The sequence below is a fragment of the Podospora bellae-mahoneyi genome, chromosome 2 (genome assembly GCF_035222275.1).
Source record: "Podospora bellae-mahoneyi strain CBS 112042 chromosome 2, whole genome shotgun sequence".
NCBI classification, from domain to species: domain Eukaryota; kingdom Fungi; phylum Ascomycota; class Sordariomycetes; order Sordariales; family Podosporaceae; genus Podospora; species Podospora bellae-mahoneyi.
Genome location: NC_085881.1, coordinates 633723 through 656824, shown reverse-complemented (window position 1 = coordinate 656824; position 23102 = coordinate 633723). Strand labels below are relative to the sequence as shown.

Sequence of the window (23102 nt, the reverse complement as noted above, 5' to 3'; positions counted from 1 at the left end):
AGTGTCGTCACCGGGTGCCAGGCCGTAGGTCGGAAGACACAGAGGGGCACATGTTGTGCCCCTCCAACGCGGCAGGGCGAGGGTGAGTCAATGTGGGGTTGCGGGGTGCTGTCAAAGTCTTTAGGGCTGGACGTCCCTGCATCTTTCAACAACAACCCATTGAGGTGCCCGGCAGGACGGTAGTATCACGGCCGATAGCCCAGTGTCTCCATGATTCTGCCTGTTAGGACTGCTGCTCTCCTTAACATTGATCCTTCCTCCTCATCTTATATCCTCTTCCGGCCGAAGCAATGGATTTGCCGCCATTTTCTCCAATGCAGTCAGCAGCGATGCTGCATCTTTCCCGCTCATACCTATGTTTCCCGACTTTTCATTTATCGATGATGCCACGGCAGTGAGCACAAGGCGTGCGCAAAACGAGGCGGTTGGAATCGGTTTGTCATGGTGTGCTGGAAACAGGAGCAGTTTGTCGCGAGTTGCCGAATTTGCCGTCTAGAAGGGTGATTTCGCCGCTTTCGCTTCCGAGCCGTTGGTCAAAGGCGGCTTCTTTTGGTGCTTCGAGATGTTCGTCCGAACTAAAAACTCAACGGGTATCGGAAGCTTGTTGATTCAGTATCAGTGGAAGGAACTGCTTGGTAATAGGTTCCCATCCACTCGGCTACAGGCTCATACCCCGTACCCGCACTCCCATGGATGATTCCCCATGGGGCAGCCAGCTCCTTCCTCAACGCTAAAAGAGACCGGCTTGTTTGACCGTGCCCCGGGACTGGGAACGGCCCCAGAAGAAGCGATGCCGAGGATGTCGAAGCACCCACTCGGCCTGCTTATTCCCGGCCAAGCTCTACCTCCCCTAAAATAATATTTCATATCGTCCCTTATTTATACTAGATGTTAGGAATCTTTTCCTTTCCTATTTCGTCATCGATCGAACCTGCCCCTATCATATGGGGCTACCAACGACAGGCCCGCCGCTCCTTTTCAGCACTCATCTTATCGAAGTCTAACAGGTCATGGCCGTTGGCTCTTCTGACGAGAATGGTCCGTCCGGATCCGTTGCCAAGCCGGACCGACCATCGTCCCCGGGCCAAGAAGAGTTCGAGGTCGGCAGCCACACAGGAACGTCGATAAGCACCGATGAAGAAGCCGTCATCGTGGATGATGTACCCGGCCAGGGTGGGATAGGCCTATCACACCGTGAGAATGTACTCTCTCCTACTCAACCCACCCAGACGAGATCGCGGCGGAGCTCTTCCTTTGTTCGACCAAACAATCCTATCGTTCCAAGATCCCAACGGCGTGGCCTGTTTGGAAGATTCACCATAATTCCCGAAGTTGAGACACCACTAGAATACAAGAGAGGCACCAAATGGACCATCACAGCTGTCGTTGCTCTAGCTGCCGCTGGCGCCCCTATGGGTTCTGGTATATTTCTGCGTGAGTCTTGTTTCTTCCTCTTCCCTCTACACTGTGGAGGCTGACTGACAACGTGTAGCTGCCCTCCCTGACCTGGCAAAAGAGTTGAACGCAACCACCACAATTACTAATTTGACGGTGGCCATGTACATGCTTGCCATGTCCATCTTTCCTCTCTGGTGGTCGTCGTTCTCTGAAACCCTCGGCCGCCGGACAATTTACATCATTTCCTTCACCATGTTTGTCGTCTTCTCGGCACTCAGCGCCATCAGCGTCAATATTTCAATGTTGATCGTCATGAGAATCTTGGGAGGCGGTGCGTCAGCTTCTGTTCAGGCCGTCGGCGCCGGCACCATTGCCGATATCTGGGAACCGGCCGAGCGTGGGAGAGCTATGGGCCTCTTTTATCTCGGCCCTCTCATCGGCCCGCTGATTAGCCCCCTTACTGGCGGTAGCTTATCTGGGGCCTTTGGTTGGCGTTCGACGATGTGGTTCCTGACTATTTACGGTGGCGTCATGCTCCTCATGATTTTCTTCTGTCTTCCAGAAACACTTGCCAACAAGAAGCCGGCTACAGCCCCCATCAGCTCCCCCAATCCAACCGCCAACCCTCTGACCCGTGTCACCACGACAGCCAAATCGATCAAATCCGCCGCTTCAACCGTCAAGCGCTTCCTTTGGGACCCCCTCACCGTCCTTGCTTACCTTCGCTATCCACCGGTGCTGATATCAGTCTATTCGGCCAGCGTGGCCTTTGGCTCTCTCTTCGTCCTCAACATCTCCATTCAATCAACTTATTCCACTCCACCCTACAATTTCACAAGCACCATCATCGGCTGCATGTATCTCGCTCCTTCCTTGGGGTACATCACCGCCTCCATCGTCGGCGGCCGCTGGCTCGACCACATAATGAAGCGCGAAGCACTTCGCGCCGGCCGCTTCGACGACAGCGTCAACCCCCCCAAATTGATATACCTCCCTGAGGACCGTATGGGAGAGAACATGTGGCTTGCTGCTTCTCTATACCCGCTTTCTCTCATCGTGTACGGTTTCACTGCTAGTCAGGGGCTCAAGTACATTGCCGCCCCAGCCATCGCCACCTTTCTCTTTGGAGTAGGGAGTATGTTAGTCTTTGGTGCGGTAACGACAATGCTGACAGAGTTCATGCCCCAAAGAAGTTCGTCTGGGGTAGCGGTCAATAACTTTGTGAGAAACTTTGTCTCTTGCGTGGGAGCGATTCTTGCACAGCCGTTGATTGACGCCATGGGGAATCGGTGGTTGTGTCTGATGGTGGGATTATTTGCGTGGATCACGGGGAATGGGGCGATTTTCTTGTTGAAGAGGAGGGGTGAGAAGTGGAGGAGGGAGATGGATGAGGCGCTGGGGAATAATGTAAAGATGGTGCATCACGGGCAGCGGAGTAATGAGGAGTTGGGGCAGATGGATGGGGATATTAGGTTGGAGGAGATGTGTGACAAGGAGGATAAGCAGTGAGGAGACAAAGAATTGGAGTTAGAAAAAAGGGAAAGGGTTGGAGAGGCGGGCGCGTGTATATTACTTATGACTATCAAACGACCGCACGACTTTGTAGACGAGGCCCTGATACCTACCTGATACCTAGCTTAGGAGACCTAGCTGAAACTTTTTGATGAATAATTATTAATAGATTACAAACTTTTGAAAGGTTTCAATACTTGTTCGTCCAAGACCAGATCGACATGAGATATCTATCCAGTGGGAGAAACTAGATGAATGATTACACAATAAATTTACGATCTTAACAAGAGGAGATGCCTTTATGATACTGGATACAAGCCCCAAATCAATCCGCCGCGAACATGTCTATCATAGCCAGAAACCGGACAAGCACCACCCATCCCAAGAAGCACAAAAGAACAGCAGTACAAGCCTTGGGGGAGGGGGGAAAAAAAGAAAAGAAATCATGAAATAGCTAATGGCCTATATGCAAAGGGGGGGTATCTGAAATATCTTTCCCTACTACGTACGCCGCCTTTACCCCTCCCTCCATGACTGACTTTAACTTTTTCCTCCTTCGAAAATACCTCAAGAACCCATTGCCCACACCGCCAGTATGGCCTTGTAGAAAAAACAAATCGAGAATGACAGTCAACCAACAAACATGCAGCAACTCACCCCCCTCTCTTCCCGCCCCACACGCCATAGTCTTTTGCAACAAACAACAACAAAAAAGAACCAGAGCTGTAAAAGAAAAAGAAAAAAATCGTCAAAATCCGTACAAGGCATCATCATCTCATAACCCATCCCTCAGTCATTTCTCCTCCCATAACCGCTGCTGTACCCACCGCCGCCCATCAACCCCCTCCCTTGCCCCGATCCGGGGCGGGGTAGTCCTCCAGTGCCGCTGCTCGAGCTCTTGGTCCTCTCATGCAGCCCAGCTACACTCCCGCTCCTCGCCAGTCCCATCTTTTGCGGGCCTCCTCCCGGAGCCCTCAATCCAGAAGCTCTGAACCCGCCTGGCCCGACGCTCATCCGGAAATTATTCCCCGTGGGAGGAGCATGATTCTCATCCGTGACCCCCAACCCAGTAGACCTACTGGGCGGCGGCATGCTCGATCTCACTCCCAGCCCGGTACCAGGCGTCTTTGCAGGTCCACCAAGCATGCTCTGCCTCCGATTCGGCGTCTTGCTCGGCGTAGGCGCAACAACTGGCGCTGGCTCAGGAGAAGGGGACTTGATCGTCCTAACAGGAGCAGGAGCATGCGCGGGCTCCGGCTCCGGCGCAGGCGCAGGCGCAGGGGCAGCAGCAGCAAGGGTGGCCTGCATATTCATCATCTCCTCCGCCAGCTGCACCAGCTCCCCCTTTTCGACCCGCTCCCTCTCCAAAAGCAGCCTCAGCTCGGCATTGTCAGCCTGAACAGTCCTCAGGATAGCCTCCAACTTCTGGCTCTCGGCTTCCAGCTCACGGATATGAGCCGCATTCTGCGCGCGCTCCTCCTCCAGCTCGGCAATGCGGTGGTGGTTGAGGTTGTTGATCTGGTTCGCCCTCCCATGACGCAAGTCCTCATTCTCTCGCGTCAGTTCGTCCAGCTGAGCCTGCAGACCTTGGACTTTCTTCTCCCAGCGCGTCTCGTAGCTCTTTTTCAGGGCGGCAACCTTGTTCTCGTGCTTGGACTTGTAAAGCGCGTGGAGGTCCTTGGCTACTCGCTCGACGGCCAATTCGACCTCCTTGTTGGCGTTGATCGCCTGTCCAGGGGCGTTATGGCTCCCGGCTGCCTGACCAGCTCTCATACCCGCCATTTTCGACTCGGCGTCTTGGGCCATCATCTCTGCTGCCTCTCTTCTCTGCTCTGATTCGTGAAGTTTGAATTCCAACTCCTCTCTCTCGCGCTGGGTCATGACAATTTCTTCCTTGACTTGCCGCAGAACAACCTCCATCTCCCTTCCTCGGCGCTCCCAAGAGTCTTTCTCGGTAGTCAGGGACTCGTGCACATCCTGGATCTCACGAAGCTGCTCCATGCACTCTCCCACCCTCTTCTCCGCATCCCCCACCGCAGTCTTAAGATGCTGCACCTCAGCCTCCTTGCCAGAAAGGCTCGCCTTCAAACTCGAAATCTCCGACAAAAACCCCGACTTGAGCGACTCCAGCTCCCGAGGAGTAATAGTCGGAACGCTCCTTGGCGTCGGCGCTGGGGGGATATCAAAATCAAGCAGATTCGCAACCCCACTCCTCTGCGGCGTAGCACCCACCCCCCTTCCCGACGTCGTCGACGACGACAGCGACGCCTGACCACCCCGTCTCGAAGGCATAGGCTGAGCTCCATAACTCCCAAACCGCAAATTCTCCGTAAAGTCCATCAGATTCGTCGAACCCCCACCGTCATACAACTGCTGCGCGCCCGACCGGTCCGGAACCCCCGTCCCATTATTCGCCCTCCCCCCCCTCGGCGTCGGCCCTGACGAGGTGGACATGGAAAACTTGGTCGGGCTGTCACTCCTCATGCCCATAACCGTCGCCTTTGGCACCGCGGAAAACGTGCTAAATGTGCTGGTCATGGTATCGTTCGCGCCAATGTCGTCATCGTCCATCGTCGTCTCGTCCTGCATGCCCATCCTCTCGTCCCCGTCTGCGTCCCTCGGTCTGTGACGGTTGTTGCTATCATCCATATCAACCTCATCGTCGTTGTGATCATCAGAGTTGATGTCATCCTCAAAAATCTCAATCGCGTGCTTCACCCCCTCGTTCTCCAGCATGTTTTCCGGCCGGTGGGACGACGATCCCATGGAGCTGCCCAATCGCTGCTGCTGCTCGTCAGACCCGCGGCGTTCGTTGGACGGGCGTCGCGAGCTTTCGTTGGACGAGGACAACTGGCCGGGCTGGTTGACTCGGATGGGAAATCTCTTGATCGGTGCTTTTCTCGGGCTTTGCAGCGCCGGCGGCGGGGGCATGGAAGAAGAATTCCTTGGCGGAGGAGGCGACGCCAGATCTTCTGGCTGTTGACCACTACTAGTAGAATCGGCAGAAGTGGGCTGTGATGATGAGGCTGAACTTTGCTGTTGGTGTGCCGCCTGAACCTGCGCGTGCTGGTGCGACTGCAGAATCTTGAGCGGTGAAAGTTCGTTGCCCGACATGATGCGCGAGGTTGAACCAGGGCGAACCTTGGGCGGTGAGGATCCACGCGGGGTAGGCGACCCGTCGCGGCTGCGGTGGTGGTGGTGGTGGTTGTTTCTGCTGCTCTGCTGCTCCTCGACGATGACGGCGCCGTTCTCGGTGCTATAACGGTCCGGCTGTGAGGTGGAGGAATCGCTCATCAAATAAGGTCGAGCTTCGTACGGTCTGCCGTGGTGCAGGCTGCCCGATGGCGTTGAGAAATTGAGAGCCGCGCTCGGCGTCGGCGATAACGGCGCTGCCATGGTGCGGTCGATCACAGTGTGTACACGGACAAAAGCAAGTCAGTTACCCGCGTCAGGTGTGCTGCAGATAGGTAATCTGTCAGTAGAAATCGCAAGCAGAGAGCCCCGAAATCCAGCCAGCTAATCTTGTGCGAAAAGGGATTTGTCGGTGGTGGGATGTTGTTGTGATGCCGGTGGTACTTGCACCAGAGTTATGGCGCTGATATTCAGTGCTTCCAGTGGCCTGTCCCTCTAGGGGAAATTGCTTTGATTGCGACGGCACCTGGTCCTGGCCAGCCAATCATTTCGACTCAGGCCAGCGTTTGTGCCTGTTTATCCCTGTGGCCCAGCAACGGTTATGACACGTGACCTGCCCCTTACATGTGCGCGTCCCTGTGCATGTGTCTCCACCCCCCTTAAACCCGCCGTTTCAACATTCATGCCTTGAATAGCCATCCAGATGTTTCGACAGATTGGAAGGACAGCCGCCCCAACAAAGTTTCGTCCAAGGGACTACACCTGAGGTTCAAGTGAACTGTATATCAACCCCTTGAATATAAATGGGCCAGGATGTAGTAGTCATGATCGGCGTCGATTGGCGGCACATGAGACTCGCAGTCTATGAGAGGACCATGACAAGCATCTACAAACACAACCTTGACATTTGATCGCGGTCTCTGTTAATCTACCACCCTACCCACCATCAATCATACCCCCTTATTCTCACCGGCCGCAAACTAGACCGTGCCGCCGCGTTGCCGCCCCTGATGATGATGTCAACAACAGATCAAAACCAAACAAAACCACAGCACTTATCTCACAAGACAAAATCAACTAACACAAAACCACGCCCCCTATTTCCTATCCCGTCTTCTTCACATGCCGCATCTGTCAAAGGCACTCATTTTTTTTGTTTTTTGGTTGTTGTAAACTTTAAATCTCTCTTTTTTCTCATAAAGTCGTTACTCTGATAAAAACCTCAAAAACCTCAAAAACACAACAGAAAAAACAATCCAAAAAAAAAAAAAAAAAAAACATCCATCCCCCTTCCCACCAAAACCCCATCAACCATTTCCAATCCATCAACCATTTCCAACGCGCGACGACATCAAAACGAAAAACCATCCATCATTTGACATCATCATCAGTCAGCAGCAACATACACACAACAACAGCAACAACAACCCCTAACCCCTCACGCCTTCCCCTATCCCATCCCCTTCCATCGTACCCGCCCCCGCAACTTTTGTTTGAAGCAATTGAAAGAGAGAAAAAAAAAGAGAAGAATAATATTCGAGAGTCATTGGTCATAAGCGTCATGAGCTAGGAAAAATCAACAATGGATAAGAGAGTAGAGAGAAAAAAAAGTCTGTTGAACCGCATTCTCACTCATAGGCGACCGCTGCTGCAGCTGCTGCTTTCGCTCATCTGAGCCCGCTAACCGCCTTTCCTTCTTCCATCATGTCCGGAACGCTCACCGACCAATGCGAACAATCATACAGAAGATGGGAAACAGTTTATAACGGCAACAGATCCTATGCCACCACACCAGCCAAGTCAACCAGGACTTTCATCGCTGACCAATCAACCAGTGCGAGCACATCCCCCAATCGACATCTTCTGATATCCTCGACTCTATGTCGAGTAATCGTCCCTGTTTGTCCCCCCACGAAACCCGACAGCAGCAGCCCCAGCCCCAGAGAAGCAGAAAAAAGGTCCAGTCCCGTTTTATCGTCACATTTCTTTGCCGCCTCCGCGCCTAGGATCATAAACAGGCGACGGTTCCGACAAAAACCTTCTTTGTTTTTTGGCGAGTGAGAAGAAAAAAATGTCATCCCGAACCCAAGGGATGAGAGAAGCTGCTCTCACCCCCCTGGCCCATCCTCTTTAGTGATTAGACCCGCCTAGCCAGCCCATGCAAAAAAATCCGTTAATTCATCAGCCATGTACAGCCATATCAGCAAGCATCCAACAAAGAGAATCGTCAGCTGTTTTGCTCGCCTGAGCAATCGTCCTTGAGAACCCGGGCCCTCCCAGAAAAAAAAAAGAGCCCTTCGTTGTTGGTCGTTCGTCTTGAGCGAGTACAAAAAAGCAAGATTTTGCACAGAAAACGAGCAAGGAGTGTGGGTGTATGTGTGTGTGTTTGGTGCGTCTGGTCTCTGCCTTCGCTTTTACAGAACTAGCTTGCCGTCTGGTTCTGCAAAGAGAGCTTGGACAGAAGCACCCGTCTCTCACTATCCGGTTCGTCTCGTGTTCAGACTCACAATTTCCTGCCAACGCCGCTAATGATGGTACTCGTCGCGAAAATCAAGATGCTATCGCCGTATTACCTCCGTCTTTGTGAAGGAATGGTAGAAGCAGGTTGCGCCATGGGGGGGTTGAAAGTGGGTGATGGCATCGACCCGCTGCCATCAAGCATCTTGCGTCTCTTCATGTCCATTGACATGCCGCCACCGCCGCTGCTCGGTCTGTCGTCATCGTCGTCTCTACCGCGCTTCAAGGACGTTGAGCCGTTCAGCACTGGTGGTTGGGGCGCATAGCCGTTTGGCATCGAGTTCATGTCCGGCTGGCTGGCATAGACGTCACTGCCGTTGGTTCCGTTGGGAGCATTGCGGTCGCTGCTCATCACGCTATAGAGATTGCTTGACGGTTGACCGGGTGCGCGCGGTGGTGTGTGGTAACCTTGCTGGGCATAGTATGATTGCGGGGCAGCGGCGGTCCTAGGAGTCGCTCTTCCGGAACCAGCTTGGTGGGGAGAACCAGAGATCTCGGGAGACAGATGAGCGTGGTCGTTTGGTAACGAGGCCACTTGGGGGTTGCTGTAATTGTACGAGTTGCGGTTTGCGTCATAGGCCCCGCTGTCGTGAGTGTACTCGGGGTCATGCTCGTGGTCGGCTTCCTCTTCCTGTCCAGAGGCAGGCTGGTTTTCGCCGTGCATCAGCCCATTCTGCGGCTTCGAGTCACCCTGCTCGTTTCCCTGGCCCGTGGCGCGACCGGCTGGGGGGGGCATTTCAGTTTTTACGTAGTTGGACTGGCCGTAGATGGATCTTTCCTGGGTGTTGGGGTTTGCAGAAGTGTACGAGGACTGTTGCGGGGGCGGTGCCTGGTACATTTGGCGCGAGCTGTCATATGGTTGGCTGACCGGGGGGTAATTCTGCATACTTTGAAGGGTAGACCCGGGAGGCGTGGTCGCAGGTGTGTTGGGTAACGACCGGGCATTGTTGCTCAAAGTGGTGTCAATCGAGATCTGACTCGACTGGCCGTTGTTCATGCTCTGCTGGCTCCATTGAAAGTTCTCAGAGGCACCCATAGGACCCATCACACTGGAAGCGCTGGTGGGTGGGGTGGGGAAGGGGTGCGCGCGATCAATCGAGGGGCGGCCCATGCTGGAATGCGATGGGAGAGGAGCTTGAGGACCGGGAAGGGACATCGAGTGATGGTGGTGCTGCGGCTGCTGCTGAATAGACGGCAGGCCATTTGGTGGTTGACCTGCGCGCAGACTATCCTGCTTCCGGCGTTCTGCCGTCGCGGTCAAAACCTGGTTGGCCCGACTTTGGTTCGCAGGGTGATAAAGCAGGGAGCTGATGTTGTGCACGAATAGGGGGTACAAAAGCTCGGTGATCTTCTCCTTGTTGGCAAACTCCAAAGCTCTGTCAAATGGGATCCTAAAGAACCATGTTAGCAGGTCACCTCACGCCACGAAGAGCGAGCCACACTCACCAGACACCCTTCAAATGCATGGGGCCAATCTTGACCACATGTCTGACCTTCTCGCTTTTCAAGATACCATCGCGTCTCCCACGTGTCATTCCTGCCACGTTCAACAACTTGGTACCGTTGATCATGTGGTTGTCTGAGCGACAGAGTTAGCAAACAGAGGCGATGCCATGGCTTGGACAATGGATTAACAAACCTTCTCTGCGGGCGACGCAGATGCCGCGAGCCTCGACCTGGAAGCACAGGCTGCCCTCATCTTCCCAAAGCGTTGCTGTCACGCGGGGTTTCATACCCGGTGGCGCGACTTGGCCAGTCGTGTCGAAGCCGGCCGTGTATGCGTTGTTGGGCATGCCTGGCTGGTTCACGCCGGGGAGAGGGAGGACTGGCTGACCACCACCCATCGGGTTTGACACCGAGGGCGGTCCTGTCTGCGGAGAGGCAAGGCCATTTCCGTAACCGTACTGACTTCCATAGGGAGCTGGGGGGTATTGAGCAGGACCTGGGTGCAACAGAGGTGGTTGTTGTTGGCCGTAGTGAGAAGTGACAGTCTGCGGGGGCGGCTGTTGGCCGGTAGACATGTGAGGTGCCGGTTGGTAGTACATCTCCGTTCCACTTTGCATCGCTGGGTAATGCTCGTATCCTGGATGTCCTTGACTCTGCGGGCCTGGTACAGAGTTACCCGGAAGCGTTGGGGAAAGCGTGCCTGGGGTCTTGGGGCCGTTGGAGGACGCAGCTGAGGTGAAGGACGACTGCGAACCAAGGTGGGAGCTTGCAGCAGATGATATCGAGCTTACCCGGGGTGACGAACCGCTCGAGGAATATGCCTGGGGAGGCTGCGGCAAAGGTAAAGATGGCAGTCTCTCGTTCACATACAACGGTCGCTGCTGATGATAGTACGGCACTTCGGTGGACGGACCCCGGGTATGCCCTTGTGAGATCGACGGGAGATCCAGCTTTTCGGTATTTCTCGAAGCTGGGTGAATCTGAGTTTGCGGTCACGTAACCGCCGGTCTCCACGATGGAGACTACTGTCGGGCCGAAGAGGGGGACAAGACGAGACAGTCAGGCTTGATGGCACGACAAGCTCTCTAGAGTGGCCCAATTGGGTAGCTGAGACAATGGTTAGTTCCAATTGACTTTCTCGGGCTCCTCCAAAAGAGACGGCGCGTCGAGTACTAGTCTGGGTAGGCGCCAGGAACGTTGGTATAGGTCGAACCTTTTTTTTTCTTCTCGGGTGCGTGGTTGCGATATGGGAATCCGCGATCACGATCAAACCAGCATAGCAAAATGCTGGACGCCGTAGATGTTGGTTGGATTTGACAACAAGACCAGATCACTGAACAAGACGAAGGACGTGTTCGTGAGCGGACGCGAGGCAGTCGTCGAGGAAGTCGAGCTTCAGATGGAGGGAGAAAGCGGATCTCTGTGATGTCGGGGCTGGCTGGCTGTCCAATGCTTTGGTGGCGAGGGGCGGTTAAGATACTTTATGCAGGCGGTGGTACCAGCAGGTGGGATGCAGAAGTAACAGCGGTAGATGAAAATTGCAGGTGATCTCGACCAACGTTTGAACTCAGCGATAAAGACACGCGGTTGGGGTTGGGACAAGCTTTGAGTGTCCCTGATTGCGTTCTTTTTGGCCCTCTCGACAACGTTTTTGCGCTCTGTTCGTAGCTCGACCCTCCAGTTAAACCGGCAAGCAACTCGGGGTGTCGGGACTCAGCGCAACTGCTCATGCAGGTTCAGTTAGCTCCAAAATCGGCAGGCGCACAACCAAAAAAAAAGTTGGGATGACCAAGGCAGCAAGACGCAGATGAGAGAGCAAAGCAAGAGGCAGAGCAAAGAAAAGAGATGGAGAAATTTTCAGGACGGCCAGCAAGCAAGCAGTAAAAAAAATAAAAAATAAAAAAAAATAATAAAAAAAAAACGAGACAAATTGGGGCGGGGGACGGGGCCGTGGGCATGGGCATGGGCGTGGGCGTGGATAAGAGAAAAACTGTGCGTGTGCGGATCGGATCGTACCTGTTCCTCGCCTCTCAGACGTTCCTGCCTCTTTCAAAAGCCAAAAGAGAGAAAAAAAAAATTGGGGGAGGTCGGTGGAGCGGTGGTGAGGAGGAGGGAAGAGAAGGAGGAGGAAGGGATGCGGCCTGATTTAGGTGGTGGTGGTGAGAGGATGATCAGCTCTCTGTGGGCTTGCCGGGGTGTCTCCCCCCCCAGCAGAGAAAACAACTGAGCTCTCTCTTCTCTCTCTCGTCCAGCCTGGCCCGGTGTCCCGTTCCGCTCTCTCTGAGCTGTACGTACCGGTGTTGCCCTGGTCCGCTCGCTCGCCAGCCGACCACTCAAGAGGGGTATGGCCCAAAGACAGTACCGGAAAGGTCTTAGATTGGCAGAAAAAAAGGGCGAAAAGGCGAGCAAGGCCTGGAGCAGAGCTCCAAAAACCAAATGCTGGGTGGTGGTGCCGAGTGGTGCTGGCAGGGACCTTCGCGAAAGGGCCCCAGCAAGTGTGCAAGGAGCAAGGGCAGCAAACCAGGGTAGCAGCAAGTGTCCTCCGCCGAGCACACAAGCGAGCAGGGGCCAACGGTGTTAGCTTCTCGTTTTCTTTCCAGGCTACCCGTTACGAGAACTCTGCTGTTTACTACGCCATCCTTCAGCTAAATGTCTTTCTACTTCTCTATCCTCCATCACTCACTTCTCTCCATTGATATTCATTTCCAACAACTGCTGAAGACACGAGAGACGAGAGTGATGAGGGAGAGAGGGGAAGGCCATGGGGAAGGCAAATGGGGATGGGGATGGAGGATGGGGCTAAGCTAGAGGAGGTTAGGGTGTGGTTTGTTGTCCGGGCCTGGCTCGACCAGGGAAAACAACTTCTGAGCGAATCTGACTGGAGACGGGAGGTTGGGATGTGGGCCGCGACCGGGATCATGGGGCGTGTGCGTAAGCGGCCGTGTTTAGTGGCCCGCGGTGGAACAGCAGCCCTCACCCAGGGAGGCGTGTGGGCAGTCCGTCCAGTCGAGAGCCCGGGTACACGTCTTCAACGTCGCACTGGCTACGAGCTACCAGAGGGGAGAAAAAAACAGAGAAGAGGGGGCGGGTGTGAGAAAACACTCTCCTCCCGTCCAAGAGAGAGTGGGGTGCGCAACAAAACGAACAACTGATGATGATGAGCAGCAGCCTAGGGGGGGATGATGCTCACAGCCCACGCTATCACCTCAAGCCATTGCCTCTCCTGTTCGGACAAGCAGGTTGGTAGAGTGATATTTACTAGTCGAACGTTGAGAGCATGCCACCGGACTTACAAGCAGATTGCTTGGACTAAGGCTCTGGTGCCCGAACTGGTGGGTATATAGATACCTATCAGATAAGCTGATAAGAACGGTTCCCAACAAGGAAGCTTTGCCGTCCTCTAAGCGCCGGCACCTTTTCTGCAAGAATTGGCCGGGGAATAACGCATTTCCTCCCGGGTTCTTTCTCAGAGCGGGAGCTGTAGTGTAAAGAGATTTCTTAGCCAATAGACTTGTCTCTATTATACGCCGGCAGACTCCTGTAGTGTAGATGCAAGAATGTTGAGCCATGTGGCTATGGGCAGCTTCTTCTAGTAACAGCCATGCCTGGCCCCACATCATGTTGTTCAGTCCGAATCCATTTGTTCATGGAAACAGTCAGCTGCGAACTTATGAGCGGGTGGTGATGCTGACATGCTGCCGCTCGGCCTCCGGACGTGTACGAATAGATTAAATGTGTGAGTTGGATACGGGTGGTTGGAATGTGTTCTATATACCGTGTTACTTTCCCCCCCCCGGAAAGTCCATCAAGACCTCTGGCACTGGCAAATCAGAAGGCGTCCTGGCTGTGGCGTAGCGCAAATCATCGAGGGTAGGTAAAATGGCATCCCAAAACGGATCATTCATCAGACAAGCCACGAAAATAATCACCATTTCATAGACCGTTTGAGTGGCAAGTGAGAAGAGCTAAACATTAGGCTCAACGGACACTCGGAGAATACGGCGGGAAGGACCTGCCGGTGTGTGTGGGTAGAGAGGCTCTCGAAAACAGCCGCCGGCCAATGCTCGTCAGTGAGCCACGTTTCTGTGATGGGCGCTTTCTTCACGAATCAGCCGATGAGACTGCTCCGACTTCTCATCTGGTGATATCCGCGCGCCAGTTCAAGAAAGCGGTGGTGTGCGGTGGTGTGCAGTGGTTCCCCGAGGCCCCCTCCCCAGCCTTGTCTTCGGGCCTCGCAAGAGAGCAGTGAGAGACACGGGGGAGCCCGTCGAACCCGTCCCGTCTCCTCTGGGCCGATCACCACGCTATCTCCCACCATCAACTTGTTCCATCACGCTTCCATAGCCAAGCATGGAAGACTGGCAGAGCAAACACCAATGATGTTATTTTTCGACACTGCTGCAGTTACCCAGAAAAGCGCAGGGCCGGGAACCAAGCCGATTCAGCTGTGACAGAAGATGCCCCGCGGGTACGGAGGGGCCGGCTTGATACCGCCGCCCAAAAGTCCGATATGTTCTGCCTCCCCTTCTCATTTTGCATTCATCGGCCCAGATTAGAGATATGACATCCCGATATCGCGACTACCGGGTCATATCACATCTTTTATTGTATCGGAACTGCTGGGGAGGCGTTCTTCATCTGGAAGCAGTTGAAAGTGCTGAACCCCCGCACTGTGCAAAAGGCAAAGCAGGTGTTTCGCTGCAGCCACCCCCTCCCCTCCCCGCCACCAAGCCCCTCTTATGCAGGGTAGGTACCAGCCATGTCCTGGCTGATTGGCCGGCGAGAGGCTAGTCCAGAAAGGGATGCTCTTTCGTCGTCTTCGTGGACTTCAAAACCAACGATAGGCGAATGGCAAATTGCTGGCTGATATTCTTGGCTCATGATCTAATGACTTGGGTGGAAGACACAATGGGAGTTGTTCTTGTGGTGTCTTTGCTGTCAGGGAGGGACCCGTGGGCTCAGGCCCTTCGTGCTTCGCATAGTATAGTCATCCATCCATACGGGGATTTGGTGGGTAAGAAAAGAGAAGAAGAAAAACAGATCAAAAGATGCTGGTGCGTTAGTCGAAGCGGCAACCAATGCATGCAACGCGCCGCTCACTCAGGGTGGTAGGTGCATCTACATACATACCGTATGCAATGCACATGTACGGCGTGGTGGGTAGTGTGTAAGTGAGAGGCCCGTCTTTTCGCTGCGTTTGGCTTGACATATCGTTTGACCGGTTCTTGATTGCCGATCTTCTGCAAAAGTGTCAGAGATAAGGTAACCACACCAGACCACCGTACCGCTATATCAAGAATGGCGAGGTTGCAAGCAAGGTCGACGAGACCACCTTCGGCGACCACGAACAATCAAGAACCGGTCAAAAATCAATTGATGAGATGAGGGAACTCAGAGTCCGCCCGATCCGAGACGTCTTTTCGGCCTGTATGGTTCATCAGTCGATATCCGCATCAGTCGAGAAAAACTCCGATTGACCATTTAGCTGCAATGCACGATTTGCTGCAAAGTGCGGTGCGGTGGGCAACAAGCGTCGTGTTACGCACATGAACCCGAACACCGGCGTTGCGTTTTCTGCACCTTCTGGCGTGGAGGGCCTGGCCTTGGAGCATGCATTGGATCTCAGGCATTCCCAGATCCCATAAGCTTTTTCCGAACCAGGAGCACGCCGTGTACCTTGCTGCATCTGATCTGAAGCACTGGCTTCAGGAACAGCAAAGAAACGCTTCATTGTGACCATGCTGTGATGTCAACAAGATCAACTGCGCGCAACCCGATGACCAGGCCACCGCTGGGCTGTCGTGCATCCCCCCAACACGTGGGGATGGTAATAGAAGACTGGCCTGACGGATCCATGCAGTGCCTGCCCGGCTCAAATACTGCATATCCAAACGTTCGAAACTAACAGATCGACAGGAAGCACTTGACATAACGGCGATGCATAAGGCTCATAAGGCTCAGAGAGAGACAATTTCAGCCTTGAGACGGCACTTCGCGGGAGAAACAAGAAAAGAGGGTGGGAGAGAAAAAAAAAAAAAGAATACGAAAACAATGGCGGCGGAAAGAGGATTGGAGACTGCTGCTTGGTTGGTGGTTAGAGGTTGACGAAGTGGCTGCGATGATCTCGGGCTCGGCGAGTGCCGCACTTTCTTACAGCACGGGCCATCTGAAAGCTTGAGCCGCTCACCATCTGCTCTAACCTCGAGCTCACACTCTAACGACCTCAACATCAAACCCTTGTTTCTATCATTACCACTGGACCGACATACACTTGAACAAATCTTCAATCGCACAATGATCACACCCAACTCGGGACACAACAACCGCGGAAACAAACCACGTGCAGAGAGAGACACGAGATGGACACAGAATGCTGGGTGAAGTGATTCTTCGCCGAAGAGCGGGGTAATGAGGTATACGGTGCGCACCGCATGATGTCGACACTGTCCGTTCAACAACACGCCCCTCCCCATGCTTCTTGTCGGTGCAGAAGCTTGTGTGGGGGCATCCAGTCGTTGCAGTGGAGAAGCGAGGAAATTTGCCTGTGCCTATGGTGAGCGATGGACCATCTTCAGAGATGGGGATTCAGATGCGCGTCCATCGATGTGCTGCCGGGTTGATGGCCACCAATGCAAGATCACCGCAAAAGCCCTGCCCTGCAATGCACGACCGCTCCTGTCATGACATGTTTCGACGTCAAGGTCCTCGGCCCCGAGTTGCTGATGCCATGGGCCTAGGAATATCGAATTCGGTCATCATCATCATCATGATTATCGCCAGAACAGTATCTCGCTTGGTAGTCTCCCCCGGATTGACACCGCCCCCCCCCCCGAAGTGGCTGGGCGCTCTTTTTTTGCGGATTGCAACGGCGAGCCAACTACTCTTTTCGATCACGGTCCAGAAAGATCGAGCTGGCCGGCTCGGCGATGTGGACTTGGCAATAGAGGAGATTTTTCTTCATGCCGACCTCCATCACAAGACATCGCCGTCGACTCCGATACCTGTAAGGAGAAGAAAAGCACACTTGTTGGTGTGCGTACGTGGCAAGCCTCGCTATGTTCTGTCACAACTCAGCATCTTCGTCTGGAATCGTGGCTCTCGAGGACTGGCTGTAACCGAGGTCACTTGACGCTGAGAGGTCCCGATGAGCCCCGTGTGGGTAGAACCGGCGCCCACTGGGACGACATCCCGAGCGGACCGCACCCTCACCAAAAAAAACCCCGTCCATATCGCTCCCGCTCATGTTCCACCCGAGACCATCATGTCACCTTGGACGGGTGACTGGAAGTGGAGTTCTGTTTCTTCTCGTCTGTTGAACCTGATGCTAAAAAAAAAGGCCATTCTCATGGTATTTTCCTGCTCGATGTTCGCCATCTTGTCAAACCTCCTCCAAGCCGTCAACGGTTGGCGGAAGCATGTCGCGATGACAGGTCACTTGCCGATACCGCCTGGCCGGATTTCTGGAAACTTCATGCGGTGCGGTGCATGACCCGGCGGCAGGTCCTGGGGAGAAAGCAGAACAACCGCATTTTTCATGCTGTGTTCTCGTCAACTGCCGGTCCTGTCGAGTGCCTGCCTGTGTTGCGACTGGCGCAGCAGCAAACATTCTTGTCGAGGGATGGCAGTGGCGTAAGCTGGCAGCAAACCTGTCGACCGCCAACTCCCAAAGCCAGCTGACCGGTCACAATACTCTCACTTCGGAGATGCAACTGCGATGCTCGTGTGCTGGCGGGTGCTAGATGCAGCACATTCAGCCTCATACATTCCCTGGTTCTCATGTTATGCAACATCCTGTGCATTCCATCCAGAGAAACCCCCAACCTTCCGAAGGTCCACCAAGAAGTAACGCTGTAGTGTTCACGGCGTGGAAAGTTACTGATATGGAGGAGGTATTCGTCCGAAGTACTAAGCGTTATCCTAGCCGTGCCGCAATAGCCATTCTTGTTTGATATCACTCTGCCAAAGGGCCTTCTTACGGGATGAGTCCCGTCCTCTGCGGGCTTGTTTCCCTTGAGCAAAACGGTCAAAGCCACCAGATGTCTTGGGTGTTTCTTTTGTCTCTCCCAAATTAGGCCTGAAACCACAGCGGCGCTCTGATCACGTCCTTTTGAGGGGGAGCGGGAGTGATGGCCATGGGTTTCTGTTTTCTTCGCCAAAGGCAGATGAGGTCCCTGCGTCGCCAGGCTACGCACAACGTCCAACCCAAGAAGGTCAGCGAGAATCCAGAGCCTCGGCGCACAGGGATCTTGGATAGGAAAACTTCCAAGGGCTCGACAACACTTGCATGCGGACAAATGCACAGCGGTTAGGTGCTTGTGCGTCGATGGAGGATGGATCCTCCAATCATGCTGCTGCGGTCTGCTCGAATCGAATAGGGGGGGCGTGTGGTCATGTTTCAGTTTCCTCTTCTTGCAGGGGATCGCTTCCAACCCCCTCCCCCATCTCTTCTAACCCTCATCATCAGTCTCAACCCTCGGCGACGCAAAAGAACCAGCCCCTTCTTGCTAGCCCTGCACCGACGCCTCCGAGTGTGGACCGTCCCGAAGCTTCCCCTGCAAAGCCGGACCTCAGCACGTCCGGGCACCCGGCCAGCCATCGACAGAGATCTGAAGCTTCACGGACAGGCTTCTTGTTACGTATCCGCTAGCGTTCCCGCAACCTACAAAGCATTGTGAATACATCATGATATAGGTATGATGATGGCAGTGCAAGAAAGCTGATGACAGCGATTGCTTATTCCCATGGCCGACAAGCCAACCGATTCCTCAAGTCCACCCGGGACCGAAGCACCAAATTCCTGATTGCGCAATAACGACTCGACTGGGAAGCTGGCAATAATGATGAGGGCGTCGCGATAGTGAAAGTTGATACCTGATAGACGAACCCTCCTCTTTCCCAGCATGTTCGTTCGGGTTTGGGCTTTATCTTCCCGCGCCAACCTTTGGTGGGATGTGGTACTGGCTGGCCAGCCCATCAGTCCAATCAACGCGAACCACGTCTTCAAGCCCACACCCACAACGAGATACTTTGGAGAGGCATCCCAGCAGCTTCTGTCCAGTCCTGGGGCTTGGTTTGTTGGTGGGAGGGAGTTAGGCTCGAGGTCAGCTTGCCGTCAAACCTCCAATTGGCTTTCCATATTCGTCTAAGACCTTGTCGTCTCTCATATTCACATTTGAAGCAACTCCCTCTTCATTTCTCGAGTCTGGACCAAGACATTCTTCCTGACTGGGATTGTTCGGGCGGGACATCGGATCATGCAAATCATAGGGCAGTTGAACTCTGTTCTTGCCTCGCTTTGCTGCTCCTATTCGCCAGAAAACAAGCTGCATGTGCGGACCGTTTTCCGCCTTACATGGCTGCCAGGATGGAAGCGGTGGACAGTCTGCGTGCGTGCCGTGTGTGTGGCACATGCGAGAGGGTGGTCTTGATGTGGTGTGAGGGGACGAAGAGAAGCAGAGAAGGTCCGGACCTTCACAGTGCGATTGAATTCTCATTCCCGAACCCACCAAACAAACTCGACATCTCCTGTTGCTGACCACCAAACCATGATCATTCTCCATCATAGCATCGTCTCAACGACTCAACAAGTCGAGGCTCTCGCCTCGGATGCTGGGCTGCTACCCAATGGCAAGTCTGGTTCGGCAGGGCTCGATAGGAGGGTTTCCTCTTCCAAGGTGGTTTTTAGCCGTCTTGACACGCCGCTTGTGACGGGTCCGATATCTGATATCCCAAATTTGGACCATCTTGCTGGCCCATATACCCGTCTCTGGATCTGCACCAAGTGCAGTGCTTGTCCGCCAGGTCCACATGGAGTTGTTGCAAACATATGCACGGTTAGGAGGGCGGTTGTGGTGGTGACATGTTCTGGAAGCACTGCACAGCTTCCAGGAGAACAGGAAGACATTCTCGATGTTGTTGCTCTTCTGTCAACGGGTACATCCCCCGACCTGCTGTCTCACACTGTGTCCCTCCAACCGGCTCACACCGCTACTTCGCCCTCACTACACCAACCCCTCTTTTGACGTCGTCTTCCCCGGTTCGCGAAAAGTCGCGCTCGATAAACACATCGGCAACCCCCCCAGGCCAGGATGAAAAGAGACATGGCCAAGTCGTTGGCGCCAGGAAGCCAATGAGAGAACGCCAGAAAGCCCGTCTTCAACTCTCCTCATTGCTCCACAGTCATTGTCTTCTTCGGTGGTGGTACATCGACTCTTTTGAACGAAGGACGCCCAGCCGTCTTTGGACCGACTCTCCCAAGGCTTCATGGCTGACAGCTCAAAAGCATTTCAGACAATGGAAGCGATTCGCGATTCGCAACTGAACTCGGTTGTGCCGTCACTGCACCTCTTGTTGTCCTCGGCATTCTCCATGCTTCCCCGCTCCCGCCTCTTCTTTGCTGATGCCTCCGGTGCTTGCCCTGGTCGGTCCTTCTTCTACCGACAGCCCATAACCGAGCGAGATCAGATCTTTTTCGAGGCTTTCAGAGGGTAGTAAAGTGTTGTCAAAATCCCCGCTGCCATATTGGCTCCCAAACAATCAGTACTCACTGACCGGTGGCAGGCCACCCAAACCAAACAGTTCATGAGCGGAGCTCCACCGCTAGGATCTATCCGTCTAGTGATTTTTTTCTCGCGGGTGGCTCTATCGCCCCTCTCTTTCGTCGTCGTGGCCTAGCTTGAGAGGGTGTTGTTCGCTGCTGCTGGCTGCACCATGTCAGCATGGGTGACGACGGGAACACTGCAGGAAGTTAGCCTCAAGCCTTTTTTTTTTTTCTGTATGCTGTATGGAAGATCTGTCTCTCTCCCGATGCGCTGTCCCACATTAGCCTGGCTTGTTGCATATTACAGCTCACCCCCTCCCCCCTTCCCCCTCGCACCACCACTGCTACGACATGGGGGCAAGCATATACAGAGATAGGGCCATGGGATCGGGTTGGCTTTTGCCTCTCGCCGAGACAAGACAAGATGCGGCAGCGGACCATGATTCTGAAAAGCGAAAAATAAGAGACATGAGTCTGTAACTAGGTGGGAAAGTTTGACTCGGAGCCGGGTTTGTCTTTTGTTAATTGCAATTCATCGGCCAGGACGGACACTGAGTACTATGAGTTGCAACCCAACCTAGCCAACCAACCAAACCACCCACTGCTCTGATAAGCAGCAGAGGCAGCCCCGATTCTGCCCCATCGGATCAAGGTGCGGTATTGTGCTCTTCTCTTTGCTGGCTGGCTGGCTGGCTGGGCCACAATTTGCATGAAGGGAACCCTGCACGGGGGGAGGGGGTGGCTTTTTTTTCCCCTCGTTGTGCCTTTTTGCTTTGCTCTGGATCTGTGTGTTTGGGGTTGGGGGGGGGGTCTCGCTCGCATTCCCGACATGCAGCAAGCAAGCAAATGTAGTGTGAGTATGTGTACTGCTGCGTTATGTATGTATGTATGTACGAGATCTTTTGTCTCCGCGATCGCGCGAAGAATTGCTACCTAAGAATGGATGGATGGATGGGAAAGGGAGTCTTGCATTTGGGTAATAAATGGACGCGGGCGGGGGTTGTGAATTGGTATCAATGGGGATGGTGAGAAAATGGCCGATTTGATGGGAAAGGAGAAGGGAGGGGGGAATTGAATGGCTGACTACCGACTGACTGGCTGACTGACTGACTGAGCAGGACAGAACAAAGAGGAGATCGGCGAGCGAGAGGGAGAGAGAGACACCAGGACTGACAGGCTGACTGAGCATGGTGTGTGGTGCATGAGTGGTCTGTATGCACCCACCCGGCATCGGGCGCAAGCACGGTAGGTATAATGATGGATGCAAGTCAGTATGATACGCATATTTTTTGGGCAGGTAAGGCAGGTGGGTAGGTAAGGGTATCCATAACAGTGATACTGAGAAGGGACAGCAATTGCTGAGCCTCTTTTTTGCGGTTTGAGAATACTGCTGGCTTTTTTTGGGGTGGGTGGGGAATAATATTTGTTTCATGGTTTGTTGGTGATTAGGTTGTTATGCTTTTCTCAAAAAGACAATATTATGGGTTTCATTATCCATCAGGAGCAGCACGCACACACCGCTTTTGCCTTCTTTTGTTTTTTTTGTTCTTTGCCCCCTTGTTGGGGAAAGTTGATATTAAGGAGCGGTTACACAAAGGACACTTTGGTGGGTGGGTTGCTGGGTTTAGATCACCGACATTTATTCACCTCCCTGGTTGGTTTTTTTTTGGTTGGGGGCTGAGTTTGTTTGAAGCAGCAAAATGGGGGGTTTGAATGTAATCTGGTTCTTCTGTTGGAAGAATTAAAGAACTTGTGTGACGGTTAGAGCGGCGGCGCTGAGGGTTGAGATGGCATGGAGGTGGTGGTGGGTTGGCTGATGGGCAGCGGCACGGACTGATAGCAGTTGAGCACCCGGGGGGAAGGGGGCCAACGAGGTCCAACCTAGCTGGCTGCTGAGTCCTCATGAGCAACAGAGCATGGTTTGTGAGAAGAGTAGCCGCCGATGATGGCCAGAATGTGGGGAATTTCAGGAGCGGAAACATCGATGTTCAAGCAACCATCATGACCATGTTTTCAAGGCACACAATAATGAGGCACTAAAGATCTCCAGATCACAATTGTAGATCTTGATACAAATAACAAATATTGTTTGTTGCTGGCCCGTGACCTGGAGACATATGAATGGGTCTGTGTGAACGGCCGGCTGATGAGGGATCAATGACAAGCGCATGAAATATGATGCTGGTAGGTAGGTATGACACAAGATCTGGCTGGATCTGGGGGGGATGGCGTGCAGGATTGATCGATGGAAGTGAGTGGCTTGGTTTCCAATGGTGGGAATATAGGAAGGGTAAGGTAGGATATGAGAAATGCACTGTGTGATGGGGGGGCTTATATCACATTCCTTCAAAACTGACTATATGCCGCCAAACATGGGCTTAAGCGTCAAACATAATGATGATGCTTGGATTTGTTGGGGTTATGGGAGACGAAGTTTAGGTAGGGAGGTTCAGGACAGTGGCATTGCATCAAGCTGGAGCTGGAGTTGCAGAATACTTCGGGTCCATCCGTCCGTTCCTGTCCGTCGCCGTTACATACATGGAGTAGGAGGTGTGTA

At 53.6% G+C, this 23102-nt stretch overlaps 6 protein-coding genes across 6 annotated transcripts; 4 read left to right on the top strand and 2 right to left on the bottom strand.

Annotated features, from left to right (window-relative positions):
• The first annotated feature begins 68 nt into the window (after positions 1–68).
• QC761_200910 (uncharacterized protein) lies at positions 69–2944 on the top strand. The gene is made up of 2 exons (XM_062875822.1): positions 69–1434; positions 1493–2944. The coding sequence occupies exons 1-2, from the start codon at positions 1011–1013 to the stop codon at positions 2905–2907; spliced, it is 1839 nt and encodes a 612-aa protein (XP_062734350.1). The 5' UTR covers positions 69–1010; the 3' UTR covers positions 2908–2944.
• Positions 2945–3699: 755 nt separating this feature from the next.
• Positions 3700–6306, bottom strand: QC761_200900 (uncharacterized protein; the record flags this gene model as incomplete). The annotated part of the gene is made up of 1 exon (XM_062875821.1): positions 3700–6306. One exon carries the CDS (start codon positions 6304–6306, stop codon positions 3700–3702), a length of 2607 nt encoding a protein of 868 aa, XP_062734349.1.
• Positions 6307–8211: 1905 nt separating this feature from the next.
• ASM1 (Cell pattern formation-associated protein asm-1) lies at positions 8212–12705 on the bottom strand. Its single transcript, XM_062875820.1, has 7 exons — positions 12689–12705; positions 12022–12634; positions 11219–11727; positions 10199–11112; positions 10006–10138; positions 8581–9950; positions 8212–8357 (listed from the first exon to the last, which is right to left on the bottom strand). The coding sequence occupies exons 4-6, from the start codon at positions 10620–10622 to the stop codon at positions 8612–8614; spliced, it is 1896 nt and encodes a 631-aa protein (XP_062734348.1). The 5' UTR covers positions 10623–11112; positions 11219–11727; positions 12022–12634; positions 12689–12705; the 3' UTR covers positions 8212–8357; positions 8581–8611.
• Positions 12706–19550: 6845 nt separating this feature from the next.
• Positions 19551–20027, top strand: QC761_200885 (uncharacterized protein; the record flags this gene model as incomplete). Its single annotated transcript, XM_062875819.1, has 1 exon — positions 19551–20027. One exon carries the CDS (start codon positions 19551–19553, stop codon positions 20025–20027), a length of 477 nt encoding a protein of 158 aa, XP_062734347.1.
• A 271-nt stretch (positions 20028–20298) lies between these two features.
• Positions 20299–20590, top strand: QC761_0031820 (uncharacterized protein; the record flags this gene model as incomplete). The annotated part of the gene is made up of 2 exons (XM_062872272.1): positions 20299–20492; positions 20584–20590. The coding sequence occupies 2 exons, from the start codon at positions 20299–20301 to the stop codon at positions 20588–20590; spliced, it is 201 nt and encodes a 66-aa protein (XP_062734346.1).
• A 306-nt stretch (positions 20591–20896) lies between these two features.
• QC761_200883 (uncharacterized protein) lies at positions 20897–21518 on the top strand (the record flags this gene model as incomplete). Its single annotated transcript, XM_062875818.1, has 2 exons — positions 20897–21021; positions 21127–21518. 2 exons carry the CDS (start codon positions 20897–20899, stop codon positions 21395–21397), a joined length of 396 nt encoding a protein of 131 aa, XP_062734345.1. The 3' UTR covers positions 21398–21518.
• Positions 21519–23102: the final 1584 nt, after the last annotated feature.

Bases quoted from the DNA above. Each gene is read 5' to 3' on its own strand.
- QC761_200910 (XM_062875822.1), top strand. From the start codon at position 1,011: ATGGCCGTTGGCTCTTCTGACGAGAATGGTCCGTCCGGATCCGTTGCC. The intron at 1,435-1,492 runs GTGAGTCTTGTT...GACAACGTGTAG, and splicing joins GGGTTCTGGTATATTTCTGC to CTGCCCTCCCTGACCTGGCA.
- ASM1 (XM_062875820.1), bottom strand. From the start codon at position 10,622: ATGCAAAGTGGAACGGAGATGTACTACCAACCGGCACCTCACATGTCT. The intron at 10,139-10,198 runs GTTTGTTAATCC...TCTGTCGCTCAG, and splicing joins CTGCGTCGCCCGCAGAGAAG to ACAACCACATGATCAACGGT. The intron at 9,951-10,005 runs GTGAGTGTGGCT...ATGGTTCTTTAG, and splicing joins ATGCATTTGAAGGGTGTCTG to GATCCCATTTGACAGAGCTT.